The sequence below is a fragment of the Poecile atricapillus genome, chromosome 5 (assembly GCF_030490865.1).
Source record: "Poecile atricapillus isolate bPoeAtr1 chromosome 5, bPoeAtr1.hap1, whole genome shotgun sequence".
NCBI classification, from domain to species: Eukaryota; Metazoa; Chordata; class Aves; order Passeriformes; family Paridae; genus Poecile; species Poecile atricapillus.
Window position 1 is genome coordinate 28,266,512 of NC_081253.1, and position 15,065 is coordinate 28,281,576.

At 37.9% G+C, this 15,065-nt stretch overlaps 1 protein-coding gene across 4 annotated transcripts in view; it reads left to right on the plus strand.

Moving 5' to 3' along the window:
* Positions 1 to 14,986, plus strand: part of ANKRD44 (ankyrin repeat domain 44) — a 131,497-nt gene extending 116,511 nt beyond the window's left edge. For 2 of the 4 annotated variants that reach the window (XM_058839942.1, XM_058839941.1), the window contains exons 20-28: positions 768 to 885; positions 1,567 to 1,783; positions 2,459 to 2,546; positions 3,396 to 3,479; positions 4,712 to 4,857; positions 5,686 to 5,768; positions 6,923 to 7,005; positions 8,082 to 8,173; positions 10,339 to 14,986. In XM_058839942.1, the coding sequence (XP_058695925.1) occupies positions 768 to 885; positions 1,567 to 1,783; positions 2,459 to 2,546; positions 3,396 to 3,479; positions 4,712 to 4,857; positions 5,686 to 5,768; positions 6,923 to 7,005; positions 8,082 to 8,173; positions 10,339 to 10,604 (1,177 nt within the window). In that variant the 3' untranslated portion in view covers positions 10,605 to 14,986. The remainder of the gene's footprint in view (positions 1 to 767; positions 886 to 1,566; positions 1,784 to 2,458; positions 2,547 to 3,395; positions 3,480 to 4,711; positions 4,858 to 5,685; positions 5,769 to 6,922; positions 7,006 to 8,081; positions 8,174 to 10,338) is intronic. The other 2 variants (XM_058839944.1, XM_058839943.1) reach the window with 1 other exon arrangement.
* Positions 14,987 to 15,065: the final 79 nt, after the last annotated feature.

Sequence of the window (15,065 nt, forward strand, 5' to 3'; positions counted from 1 at the left end):
AACATTGCTATTCTAGGGTTTATTTGGTACATTAGACTTGTGCAGTAGCACACAGTGTCTATTTGAGGTGACACGTGCATTTGAGATGTTCCTACAAAAAATTTACTGCTTGTTAAATGGCAGTTATAGAGGGAGAATAAGACATATTTTTAAAGTGAAAATGTGAATGGTTTAAGAAACTCATTTGGGGTGTCTGGAACGTATAATGTTGTACGTATAATGTCTGCATATTTAATTTTAAATGGTATTAGTCTGCCTAAAAATAGATGGAGAATAGATCTCTTTCAGAAACAAATGAAAGATATGTTAGTCCAAATTTCAGCTTGAATATTTCCTCATGTTACTTCATCCCCTTTAAGCAACTGTGCAGCATTTGCAAAATAAATACTTAGGGTCATTGTCATCTTGGTAGCTAGCAGGGACATGCATTCACAAGACTTGGTATTGTAAAACTCGTGTGTCACTGGAGGTGATAGTAATTATAGGTAATTAAGAGAACACATTGTCTTGAAAGGTGTTGCTCTGTAAACTGCTTACAAGTGGGTTTGTTACTATTTTAGTCATGGCAGTTGGTTGTTAAACATCTTAATAATTTCATACAAAAGGTCTTCACTCGGGTGTCATGTATAAATGTGGGGAAAAGAACCAGGTTCATGGGTAGGAGTGGCAAGAAATGCAGGGCTTCCTGATTTCTCTATGTAAGTTAGCAGGGACAAATGCCATTTTATAGCTATCACTGCTCTGCTTTTCTTTTTTTTTTTCCCTAGAACTCCACTAATGCTTGCAGTGGCATATGGGCACATTGATGCTGTTTCTTTATTACTTGAAAAAGAAGCATCTGTAGATGCAGCTGATCTCCTGGGATGCACAGCTTTACATCGAGGGGTGACTTAATTTTTATAATCCTTTATTATTTGTTTTGCTGTGACTACAATTCACTTATAAGTACAGGGATATTTAAATCTAGAGAACACTGTAAATGATTGGAAACATGACCAAGCATAATCAGTGAGACACAAAGCAAGATAGATCTGCTCTTAGTGATGCTTTGCTTTTATTTCACATTTGCATTAATTAATTAGCCAAAATAATGATTAGACCACTTTTTTGTTTGGTTGGTTTTATCTCTAGACACTTTATAATAGCAATCATTATTCTTGTAACTGAGCAACTTAAGAATTTTGAAAATAATTTCTTTGAAAGAACTGACCAGTAGTTACATTCATTTTTCTTGGAATGCTAAATAAGTAGTAAGTCCTGTAAGTTTTTTCTAGAGGCAGTGAAACTTGAGGCAGATCTAATCTTTTCTAGTCCAGCTTGACTAAGCTAGACTTTCCTAGCTAAGTCTAGCTTCTTACCCAATATGGAACTGATGCAAGGGATGATATTTATACACAACTCTGATAACTGCAGTGAGCAGTTCAGCAGGTGAGCAAAGGGGTTCTCATCTCTGCTTGCTGAATCCCATCCACACCATTTCACGTTCACAGGCATCAATCACATTCCATATTTCAGGGTCAAGAATCTGTGTTATGTCAATCTCTTTACTCATTTCTTTGTTACCAGATCATGACTGGGCATGAAGAATGTGTTCAGATGCTGTTAGAGAAAGAAGTCTCTATTCTGTGTAAAGATGCCAGAGGCAGGACACCTCTGCACTTTGCAGCAGCTCGGGGTCACGCCACGTGGCTGAGCGAGTTACTGCAGGTGGCTCTTTCCGAGGAGGACTGCAGCCTGAAAGACAACCAGGGCTACACACCCCTGCACTGGGCTTGTTACAATGGTAAGGCTCTCCTGGAGCTACTGCCTGGGTGAAGGGTGGCCTCAGCTGCGGGGAAATGTGGTGGAGGAGCTGGAAATGAAGAGGCAAATTATCCCTGTTTGCTGTCTGTAGTTAGCATTTGCTATGTGCACCCTTCAGTTCAGAAGCCAGGGAAATTCCAGCGCTACTTCCCAGGGACTCTGCGGCTCGTTTGCTCCAAATCACAAGAAGCCAGGATGAAATTCTGGTTTTATTCATGTCCATGCTGAAATTGATTTCTGTGAGACCAGGAATGCTCCTTTGAGCTCTTGGTGCAAGAGAACGTGTGAATAGATGGATGTTCTGAACTGAACTGATTATTCTAAAGGAGATAATCTGAACTCATTGCTTAATATAAGGATAAAGCTTCTCAGAATTGACATTTAAGCTTTGGATGTAATGCAACATACATGACATCACATTAAAAAGAGCTTTTTTTTATTTCCTTTTTGCTCAATAAATGCTAAAATTAGTCTGTATCTCTCTTGCTGCTGCCATAAAATTTAAAAATTCTCTGATTTATCACATAAGAGCTCATATACGCATCATGTTCAACTTTGAACTTAAAAGTGTGAAATTCCAACCTGTGTAAGCCTAATATTAATTAAGTCAACTATCTGCTTTGTGCAACACTGTGAAATATCTGCTCTCTCATAGGGCATGAAAACTGCATAGAGGTACTCTTGGAACAAAAACTTTTCCACAAGTTCTATGGTAATAGCTTCTCTCCACTGCACTGTGCCGTGTAAGTAGAAATCTCCAGTAACAACTGCATGCTGCTTTAGGATATGTCTACAGAAAGTAGCAGTATGAGAATAAAGCAAGCTGTTTTGAAAATTATTTGCATGAGCAAATGATTTTAAAGCTGATCACTTGAAATACAATTCCTTGTGACTGAAACATATTATTTTAAATCAGAATTTCTAGTAACAGCTTTGAAAAACATGTCAGTATTCATATTATTTTAAACCAGTATGCAATTCTCAAGCTCACTAAAATGTGTGCAATTTAAACATGTTTGCAAATTTAAGATGAAAATAGCTTTTCATCCATTGTGGAAGTGTGTCAGCTATACTTTGTGTCCATTACTGTTACTAAATACTGTTCATTTTCCTAAAGAAAAACCCAGAAAAAGTACTAATTGAACACATCCATCAAATCAAAGTGCTAAATGTGTGACTTGGAAGAGATGTGGGTTTCAGTACTTTAAACATTAGAATAAAGCTGTCTTCATGTGTCTATGACTGAGTGCTTTCCCAGCCCAAGTGTGTTTGACATTGAGAGTAAGGGTTTTAAGATATTAGGGTTTTAATCCTAGCTTTGTTCTGGACTTTGAAATTACCTTTGTGCATAATGAATTAAGGATCAGTTTAGCTGACCAACTTAGAGACTGAAATCCATCGTAGATGCAGTTTGGTTAAATGGAGAGATGATGAATATGCAGAAGTGTGACTAAAAGCATTAAGACAAAGGCATATTAGGGTAACTTAGAAGTAACCACTAAGAAATATTAATGGGAAGTAAAGTAAACCAATATTGGAAAGTGGAAAAATATGTAGCCATGACCTTTTCAAAGATGTATTTTCTTTGGCAGAATCAATGATCATGAAAACTGTGCATCACTACTCATCGGAGCCATCGACGCTGGCATTGTCAATTGTGAAGATGACAAAGGAAGGTAAAAGTTCCTTGAACAAATTGTATTTCATGACTCCATTCAGTATTTTTCATAGTTCTTTCTGAACCTCTCGCACTAATCCTTATCTGTTATGGTTGAGCTAAGACATGTCACGCTGACTCTTTCAGACAGCAGTTTACACTGCAGCACAGCTAAGTGACATCTCACTTAAAGCAAGAATATGAAGTATTCAGAGTATATATGAAAAAAATATAATAGAAATAGTATTTTCTTTGTTTAGAACAGCTATGGCTATAGGCTGTTTCCCTGGACCCGTTTTCTTTCTTAAATGTTGAAACACATTTATCTTTGCTAAATGGAGTGATGCTATGTACATACAGAAAAGTATTTCATTAATGGTTTTCATGTTGTTGGCATTCTCAGGGCACACAACTGCGAATATCTATGCAGCAAAATAAAACTATTACAGCAAGAGATGAGCATTCAGGCCAATCCTTCATTTGTCACATTGAGAATCTCCTCACCATATATGTATATATTTAATTAAAATTGCTGAGATTCTGAAAACTGAACACTCATTGTTTTTGATTAAAACAAATTTTATACCCTCAGTAGCAGTGATTACTGAATTTTGTGAGGGGGGTAAGAGCACCTCACCTTTGCTGATAAGCAAAACAGGAGCAGCACTGAGCTGGGCTGTGTACCAAGTATCTTTCATGTCTAGTAGTCGCCCTTCAGACCCAAAATGCCAGAGAGCCACAGCGAATGAATTCCAGTGTCTATGTCTTGTAGAAACTGATAACCTTCAAAGGGGATTGAATTCCTTCTGCCTTTTATAGTACTGCAGTTACTTGTGGCTTGTTGCTGCAGTATCTCTGACTACAATTCAAAATATTTTAATTTGTTTTAAATAACAGATCTCTTTTTTTTCTGATAATTCTTCCCAACTGAGGCTTGCTAAAAAAAGCTAAAATCAGATTAATAAGGATGAGGGATTTTACTGCTTTTCATGTTATACAATATGCTCTGTTAAAATAAACAGGCTGCTAATACAAGATTCGTCACAATATCATATCTCCATACTATCATACCCACCTTTGGAGACTGGAAATATTGTTTCATTTACTCCAGCTGCCACTACCACAACCTTCTTATGGTGACAACTCAAATTTGATAGGAAGAAAAATAAAATCTCTTGCACTTTGAGGTTCTTGGGGAGGTTGGGATATTGCCCTTCTTTAGCACAAGCTGTGTGGGTGTCGCTCCCCCAGGACACCCCTGCACGCCGCAGCCTTCGCCGACCACGTGGAGTGCCTGCAGCTGCTGCTGAGCCACAGCGCACAGGTGAACGCCGCCGACCGCGCGGGCAGAACGCCGCTCATGATGGCAGCGCACAGCGGGCACCTGGGCGCCGTCGGTGAGTGCAGCCTCCGACCCTGTACTTCTGCCCCACGGGGCTAACCCCTGCCATCCTGGGAAACTGAGCAAGGGAAATAGGTTATGTGGATAGTACCCTTCTGGAAGGAAATAGCTTTTCATCCATTAAAGAATACTTCTTCTCTGCAGTCTTGGTGAACATTTGCAATGACAAATTTGAGTCTTACTTCCTCCCAAGAGCACACTGTAAAGAGCATGAGGGCAGAAGTAATTCTGTTCTCCTGTTTATTTCCTTGATTTTGAGGAGAAGTAAAGCTGCATGTGTGAAAAGGATTATATAACCTTTTCCTGCCCTGCCTTATAGGAAGCCCCATTCTTGAAAAGGCAGCTATCAGCAGCCGCTTTTTCCAGGCTAGACTGTGTGCCACAGGCACACAGACTGGAGATCTTACAGACTCTGCAGAATTCCCTTTTCCTCCAACTTCAACAGCACAGGCTGCACCCCAAGTTCTTTATATCCCCTCAGTCCTCTCAAAGTGGGATTTACAGTTGTTCTCAGGTGGAGGTGATACAGGCAAAAATTGCTGATCTGCATGTAAGGAAGTTCATAAATAAATTAAGATCGATATTTGTTTGAGAGTTTGGGGCACCACAAATTAGCTGCTAGCTCTGCATTTGCTCGCTGATTAACTGCACAAGATTAGTCTGTTCTCATTCACTAATTTCATTATTATAAGACTTACATCATATAAAGACTTAATTGTATAACATCCGTGCACATGTATATTGAAACAGTAATTTTTTCCTCTCTTTTGATATGTTCATCTGCCCATTGGGATTGTTCATTGATTTCTACTCTATACCTCAGACTTTTTGGTGAACATTGCCAAGGCTGACCTGACATTAAAAGACAAGGAGTTGAATACATCTTTGCACTTGGCTAGCAGTAAAGTAAGTTGAAGACCTCTCTGTGTTTTTATTCTCATCAGTCTGTATGAACGTATGTGTGTGATTATGCTCCCAAGTTTTTTTCTGCTGTGGAGATGCGGTGGTCAAGGTTGTGGTGAGGAAGGGAAAGTTGTTCCAAGCTTTTTCTCTAGTCTGTTTTAAGGTACTGTACATTGAGAAATAGGGATGGCTCTTATGACAGCCAAAATTTAAGTTAGTGACACTAAGAGAAGTAAAGGAAACCCTTTAAAGTTTTACCAGATAATCTCACTGCAAAACAGTTTAACAGGTTCAGTAACAAAGAAAAATAAAATATTTTTTTATTAATCTCCAATTCCTGTGAAAGGAGCACAAATTTTTCCCTTAATGAAGCAGGAGTGAAACCAGAAGTATTGATTAGATGGGTAATGGTGTCTCTTCCTAACCCTTCTTCCTCTTAATTCAAATTTCTACTGCTATTTCTGCAAAAAGAAATGCCCATAGGATTCCCTCTCCTGGGCCTTTTCTTTTGCTCCTATCCACAGATTGGATTCCAGTGTGATCATATTACTCCAGTTTCTGCAGACACATGAGCTGAATTCTCAAGGTCCTTCAGGCAGCTGTTCACCTGCCAGGACTGTAGGCTCAGCATCTGCAACTTGCTGTGCTGCAACAGGATCAGAAATAAGGCCCGGATCTGTATTATTCCCAAAGTTCCATTGTGAGAGCTCTCTGACACTGAAGAGGTTTTGTAGTAGTTTATTAATAATACAGAAAGGCATTTAAAGACCCACAAAGTGTGGTATTCGTTTCTGAGATGAAAGCATTCTCTGTCATTGTGGAGTTCTGATAAATCATCCACTGAACTCTCACTCAAGAGAAAACACAGCATTCTCTGAAAGCTGAGAAAGTGAATTCATATTTAATGAATGCAGGGTTGAAAGACAGGTGAATGTCTACATTTCTAAATGTGCTAAAACATCCCAGCAGTGGTGTTTCACAAATGGTATTTTAAGACTTGCTTAGCTCACCTTCTACATACACAGCCTTATTGAGCAGCGTCTTTTGTATTTCAAGTTGAGTTATTAAATTTCAGTTTTATTATGTAACATTTCTTTTGCCTCAATTTCAAACTCCTCATCAAATTAACACTTTTGGGTTTTTTTCCCTGACTACAGGGTCATGAAAAATGTGCCTTGTTAATACTTGACAAGATCCAAGAACAGAGCCTTATTAATGCAAAAAATAATGCATTGCAGACGTAAGTATAGCCTGATCCTCTCAAGTTTGGTCGATTTACCAGCATATTCCAGTTTACCATTTCAAATTCATGGCTCAGATTACTTCATAGAATAATAAAGTTAATTTCTGACTTTTGGAATGCTTTCCCTTGAAAAAGACCCAAATTGTATTGCATTCTTACTTTGAATTTTGATTCTATTGATGCCATTTTTATGCATGATCTGCTGGAAAAATTATATGAGGTCATTTATATGAAGACTACATCAAAATGTCTATTAACCATATGAATGTGTAAGTATACCTCTGGCATTTTCTAGCTTTTTGAGCTTCACCTTAAATTTAAATAATTTACTTAGACTTACTTAGGCTTTAGTTGATGCATTTAGTTCTCAGAAGGTGTTTTTTTTAGCCGATATTTTATGTGGAGCTTCTATCCATAGCATATGTTATCAGCTGTAATTGTTGGCATGGGGGAATCCCACCATAGGAGAGTTCAGGTGAGGTGGCAGATCACCTAGAGCTTGCAGAAGAATTCATTCCATCTTAGTCCTTTTTTCCCCTCTTCCAATATGAAAATGTTTTTTTTCCTGTCCTGCTAGCTGTCCCCAAACTGGAGAATTGGGTGTTGGGCCAGGAAAGGAGCAAACCAGGGGCTATTTTTAATTTCCAGCTGCTCTGCACTAACAGAGATTAGCAATTGAGTGTTCAAGGATAAAAAGGCAATACAATGATATTGAACAGCCAGAATTAAGGACAGAACACGGGTGTTTCTTCAGTCTTGGATTCCTTTTCCTTTAAAACATCGACTGTGTGCTGCAAACAGTGCAAAAATTAGAACCTTTCAAAGAAGGTCTTTAGACTGGAAAGTATTAAGCAGTCTTTGTGTGCTTGCACAAAAAAAATATCTTGTTTTATAGATGTGAAACATGACAATTATTTCAAAGGCTGCAATAAAATTTAGTGTCTAGGATATAATTCTTATGATCCAAGGAAGGAAACAATTCTCTTTCAGATGCTGGGTATGTTTAAGCGTTGCCTTACTTTGTTTAGAAAATCTGTTGTAAACTGAAGTTGAATTTAGTTATGTTTTTGTAGACCTCTTCACATTGCTGCACGAAATGGCCTAAAGATGGTGGTTGAAGAGTTGCTGGCCAAAGGGGCCTGCGTCCTGGCAGTAGATGAAAATGGTAAGTAAATTATACACTTTGACAGTCTTCAGTAGGACCCAACAGGTAATTTTACAACAGACTGAAGCAGTAGACTTAAAAGGTGGTGATAGGCTTCATTGATGCTTTTATCCTTCCAAGAACAATGAGTTGTGTGAGTACGTATTTAAAAAAAAAAATTAAGATGCTCTTTTGTTAGTATAAAAATCTACTTTAAACATCACAGTGGTCCCTTTTACTGTTCATTTTGCATGTACTGTCAACAGCTAGTCTTTTTTAATGCCTGAGTGCAGTGGTAACTTGAATTTCCTAAACATGCAAGTGGCACCGGATAATTCTGACGCCTTGCAGAAGAATTAAGGATTTTGCATTCAATCAGCGCATGTTTTAATGGGTAGGAAGAAAACCATCAACATACGTTTGAGTGTGTCCCAGCTCATTCTGAGATCAAACCTTGTGCTTGCCAATTACTTGACCTAATCCAAGATATGCAATTAAATTACTGTTATCTCATAAAATACATAATCGGTTACTAAATTGAATAATTTTGTTTCAGACTTCAACGAAGTCCTTCCCTAAAAATTATGAGGAACCATAGAGGGATGTGATTCCACAATTATAGTTTTAAAAAATACCTTCCTGAAACAAGTTGGTCTTTCTTACAATACTAACTTCATGGCATTAATGTAACAATTTGGTACCTCCATCTTTCCATATCTGTAAAGAAACAATAAATGAAGTAACTACTCACCTATCATTGCAAGAAATTTGCAATCTATGGATGAAAATGAGTGGTATTTGCTATAAGCCAAATGCTACTTAGCTGTACTTGCCAGAATGAATTCCCCAGAAGTCATCTGACCCTAACCTCACTTAGAAATAGGGGACAGCAAAATGAACCAGACTAGCTTCTAACCACAGATTTTATCCTTAAAATAGTACATACAGGTCCAGCTAATTTGTATGTAACAAATGACAATTAAGTTTAAATTTTATATAAATTTAGTTTTCCTAGGAACAGCATGCACAGTTTAAAAGAGAGATGTTCAAGATGTTAAAAGTAGAATCTCAGTGTACTTACAGATCTAGAGAATATTAACACTTGAACACATGGAACTAACATGGAAGAGGAAATGCACTGACTGCAATCAGTGCTTAAATGTGGGTATTTTGCAACAAAACTGTATTCTCTTTTTGCCCACCAAATTCATCTGTGCTGCAGATTTGGCTTCCTCAAGGCAGTAGGTACCAGAAGTGGCCACTGCCTCACATTATTATTGCTTCAGCACTGAAGATTTGACCACCTGCAAAATAATTTTTCAGCTCTTAGCATGAAAGTAGGATTTGTTGGGAAATGCTGGAGTTCTGCACAGCAGCCTGTAAAATGTACAGACAGTAAGTGTAATGAGCACACTGGCTTCCAGGGCTCGTGTACATGAAGAGCTGCTTTAGGGACAGTGCTTGGACTGGAGCCAAGTTAAACTGCAGTGAAGACAAGCTTCCAATAGCTCCTCAGTCCTTCCTTTGACTGACATTGGAGTCATATCAGCTCTGTATTTGAAGTGTATGCCATGCTTGCTGAATACAGCTGTTATTCTTCTAACACAAGGTACATTTGGGTAGCTAAACATCCATGTACTCAGTTGCACCTGCTATTCACGTACCCCCTGCAGTGGTCTAATTCTTTTATAATTTAATTCCTAAATAAACTGCTTGCCAAGTTGAGTAGATACTCAACTGATCAGTCTTTAAAATCATTTGCTTATTGAATCAAAAATATTTTAAACTAATTATCTTTCACATTTAATGAAAGTTGTTGTTCTCAGAATGAGACTCGTTCATACATGCAGAAAGCGATGCCAGTTTCTGTCCCTGTTGCTGTACTGCCCGTTCTGTATCAGCCATGCTGTCTGTGCTGTAGAAGTGTGTTTAGCGAGTGCTTTGACTGAACTGGTGCAGTGTTTGCTGCCTGGTCTCACACGAGCAGTGCTTGTTGTGGTCCCGGTGACTGCAGTGCCCCCAGTGTCTCTCCCAGCATGTCCCGTGTGAGTGAGTAACACGCCCGTTGCCTGGCATGTGTAACCCCATCCATGTCCCCACGGTGTCCCTAGAGATGTACCTGAGGAATGCTGGGTGCCCCGGGTGCCCTCAGTACTAACCATTGCCTTGTCTGCGTTTGTGCCCAGGTCATACGCCAGCCCTGGCTTGTGCTCCTAACAAAGACGTGGCTGACTGCCTGGCACTCATTTTGGCTACCATGATGCCTTTTTCTCCCTCCAGTTCAGTGACGGCTTTCAACTTCACTTGTTTTAAAAAAGACAATTTGGGCAGGACACACCTCTGCGATGGCTCCGCTATGGGTAGCATTAACTCTTACAATAAGCCCTTGAGTAATAACATAGGAACAGAGGATGGGTACAATGAAAATGATTCGGATTCTGAAACATTTTGACTCATTGGTATTAGAAAAACTTTTTTGTTATTATTTCATTTCAGCTTTAAATTTTGTCTTTTTAAACAGCTTAAATCCCACAGTTATATTCTTAACTATTATTCCTGACAAGTCGGTATCGAAAGATTTGTAGTGTTGATGAGAATCAAGCCTTTAAATAACAAAATTAGAGGGATTTACTGGAACATATTCCTACTAGAGTTCTGCAGCTTTTCAGTTTCCTTATGTTTTCTTTAGGCCCAAAGTGCCCCTGTGGAAAGTCTCTACCTCTTACTTTAAGTAGAAAAAGAGAAAATGCCTTTTTTCTTTTTGACAGCACAAATAAACAGGGAACTGTTCATAAAGAGTTCTTTCATGTTTTAGCTGCACCTTTAGTACACAATCCTATTTCCAGCATAGCCTTCACAGATTTGAGCACCACCCCTTTCCTACATTTGTCTGTTTCCTGCTTCCAGGGGCTCTCTTAATGAGATTTTTTTTTTACACAAACCAAAGGTAAAGTTGTAATCTTAAAAATGCCTGTATTATTTTCTACAGGAAATAAAACATTTAACATTCTGCCTGTATTAAGCACTTAAACATACAGAAGGCACTTTTTACAGTTCTTAGTTGCAGTACACAATTAGAAAAATGTAGTTGTTAATTCTTAAGGCCAAATTCTGCTCATCTCACCATATTTTCCCATGAACATCACTTCTGTAAAATGCTAATCACTTGGCCCTTATTTTTTTTCAATTCAGCACAAATGTGTATGGTTTATTTGCACTACAGAATTAGGGTCATGGCATGTTTCTGTCATCTGAGCCATTAATCATGAATCCAGTACCAGGAAAAAAAAGAAAAAGGGAGAGGGGGAGAAATCAGGTGTAGACAAAGGTGTATGTAGAAGTTTATAATGATTTGCCAATTTAAATGGCACTTTTTTCCTTTTCTATGGTTAAATAACTTATTTTTACTGTAAACAGTATTGAATTTTAAAATACTTTTGCCAGTGTTTTGATTAACAGAGCAAAGGTAAAGCAATGAAAGCGTAACACCAAAAGTTGAAATACCAAACACCAGAAACACAACAGTACTGTGCAGGGGACCAGAGATAGATGCTAAAAAGCCTTTTGTCACCAGCTCTTAAAGCAGTGTCAACTTTGTGAATATGTTTACTCCTTCTGCCAAAGTTTCTAGGTCAAATGGACCCCGACCCTCCTCTGCAACAGATGTACAAAAGGAAGAATGAGACTTTGTAAACAAAAACAAAAAACACAAACAAAAACTATCATGAACTAACCAGCCGTACCAAGAGGACCAAAATGCTTCAGTAATTAAATTGAAGACTTTGCTACTTTTATTTTTTTCTTCAAATGTGAGTGACATAATGAAGTAGTTTTTTCTAAATGATAAAAATATACACTTTTAAGGTAATAGTTTGAGTAGTCTTGGCTGAATTTTACATTTTATGACACAGGTTTCAAGTTGACATTTTTAACTGATGATGTGTTGACCACAGGTGGGTTTTTTTCCCAGACTTAAGAATATGTTCATATACTTTTAATGTAAATGTGTTTCTATTTATTTGAAATGAAACAAATGCCCAGGAAAAACAACTATGGCTTGTTCTCCTAGTTAGCATTCATGCATACTGAAACGAAATGTGAATCTGGCAAGACCGAGAGCCTGAGTAGCAAAAGGAAGGGTGGATGCACTCTGGGAAAGTGCCCATCTTGTACGGAATGCAAAGGTCCACTGGCTGTGTTGGGAAAAAGCAGAAAGCAAAACACCTTCCTTTGTTTAGGAGCTTAAGAAAGGGATCCAGCCCCTTGCCAAACAGGTGAGAAAACCCATGCAGCTGTGGCAGAGCATGGAGTCAGGTGTTCCTGTCCCTGTCATTCACACTCAGCTTGTCTCAGGCCTGTGTCTGTGCTGGGAGGGTGAAATGAGCTTCCCCAGTGCTCGCTTTCAGCAGGGTAAAGGAAAAGGAAGGAGTTGAATTTTAGTTGCAGTTGTTAGCCCTGTTCTGCTGAATTGTTGAAAATCTATTGGCAGATTTCAGTTCTTTAATTAGGAAAAAATATTTATATATTAAGTTTATTTTGCCTTACTAAAATTGCATATTTTTTCCCTGAACATTAGCAATTTTCAAAAGTTTACAACAAAAAAACCCCTCTTTTCTCTCAACTCTGTAGTTTCTACAGAATGACAGAGAACCTGAAACCTTTGTTTTCTCCTCAGATATAGTGTGAAATAAAATTCTAATTGATTTTTCTCAGCATTTTTGCTCTTAAAACTTGCAGTATAGCAATAACCACCTTACTTAAAGCACTGAAAATAAGAGAGATCAGTTGTTAAAATTTTCAGTGGTGCCTGTTCCAAAATGAATAGTAATCCCAAATTTTGGGTTTTTTTATGTGGAAGGATGGCATTGAAAACAAACATATGGAAAATAGCTGCCACCTGTCTAACAGCAGAATCAGCATTTTAATCTTATTTTAAGCAGAAATGTAGGCAGGCTCCTTGGCAGGATTAGTTATAAGTCTCACCCTGAAATACAGAAAATTATTCTATCCTACATGACAGTGCTTCATTAAGACAAAACCAGCCCTCTTTATGAAAAGTTGTTATATTACTTTTAGCAGACATTTATAAAGTTTCAGTACTTTTGCCTGCTACCAAACAGTTACAAAAACATTTTTCTAATTGCGATACCTCGTAACACTGGTAATTGTGTAGTGCAACAACTGCTGCCTCTTTGTGCATCCCAGAAGCAGAGGTGATTTATTTCTGAGTCATGCTGGTCCTTCCAGGAACCAATTCTTACCTTTACCCATGAAACCCTACCATGCTGTCAGGATGCAGCATTCCAAAAAGCACGGGAACATACGCTGTGCTTGCACCTCCAGGGCACTGCACAGGTCCTGTTTTGAGAGTGCTGGATTTAGGAGGAAAAGTGCCACGAGCGAGATGCTCAGGAGTGCTCAGTGTTGCCCTGTCCCACATCTCATGTGAGTTACCAGAATCCCTTTTTTTTTTGTATGCTAGCACATTAATCTGTAATTTATCACATGTAGGAATAAATGTGTAGTTTAGGGCAGGAATTTAAGCATGGGAGTAACGTTACTCTTGTAAATAATCTCCTTGCCTTTCTGTGGACTTCTTACAAGAGTAATCATACAGAATTGTTGCACTTAACCCTGGATCCTGCAGCTTACAGTACATGGACAACTTCTGTGTCTGCACCCAGCAGAGGGCACTTGGGGAAGGGCAGCTCCCTACCCAGGTGTATTGGCAGGATCATTTCATCCTGTATTTTAACCACAGCTGCAGGTGGAATCCAGAGCAGGATGGGCTCCCAAGCCTCTCATAAATACTGAGTCACAACCTCCGGACTGCCTGAAATTGCTGTGAAATAGCTCAGGGGATTTCTGTTCATCGCTACTAAAGGGCACCATAATGTGTTTGGTACTTTTATGCAGTCAACAACTGCCAGGTTATTGAATTAGAACAAACACATGAAATGAATTGTTTATCCATTGTACTGTTGAGAAACTTGGTTATGTATTTGAGGATGATTTTAAAAAAAAAATTGTGATTTTTATTCTTAGTCATGTAAGAACTATTAGAGTGCCTTTTTATATTTGTGTATAATGGAAATGTTTTGTGAAACTTGTCTCTTTTTTTTTTCATTTGAGTGTTATAAAAGCAATATATTACCAGTAAATTTTCATTTCAGACCTTTTTTGAATGTATAAAGTGTTTCTTCTTTTCATATGTTCTACCTGCATTGAAATGAAAATTAATATGCTAAATTTCTATAGGAATAATGTATAATTTTTGCAGTGCTGAAAATGCTTTCTTATTACACAAAAGTAAACTTAGGTCAGTGTTATAGGAAAGGGCGTTTTAAACTAGTGACAATCTTGAGTGTGTGTATAAAATGTAATTTTATGCATTTCTTATGCAGTGATCTACATATTAAAGCCAATATCTTATGTTTTGTAGGTTTTGTCTTATATTTTATGCTTTAGCATGTGCAATATATCTTTACAAACCATGGTGATACGCATCTGGTGCCAGTGTTATATTTTGCATAACATTTGTAATAAACGATATAAAAACGTTTGATGGTTGCAGTGGGGTTTTGTCGGTATTGTTTGCTTTTGTAAATTGAAGTTTAAGAACTTGGGTAAATGTCACATATGAAATGAGGAAAAAAAACTTAATTCACTGAATGACTTGGAATTCAACCTGAATCTTCTCAAGCACAGTTTAGTAACTTTTTAAACTACTGAATGCTGTATTAATGTAATAAAGAGCCCTAACTGTAAACTACTATTGCAGTGCATTCAGATGGTTATTTTTACAAATAAAAATGGTACAAATACAATGGAAAACTGAGTAAATTTTGTTTATTTTGGGGGAGCGGGGGAGGCGTAGGTATTTAGCAGTGGAAATGAAAATGCAACTATTTCG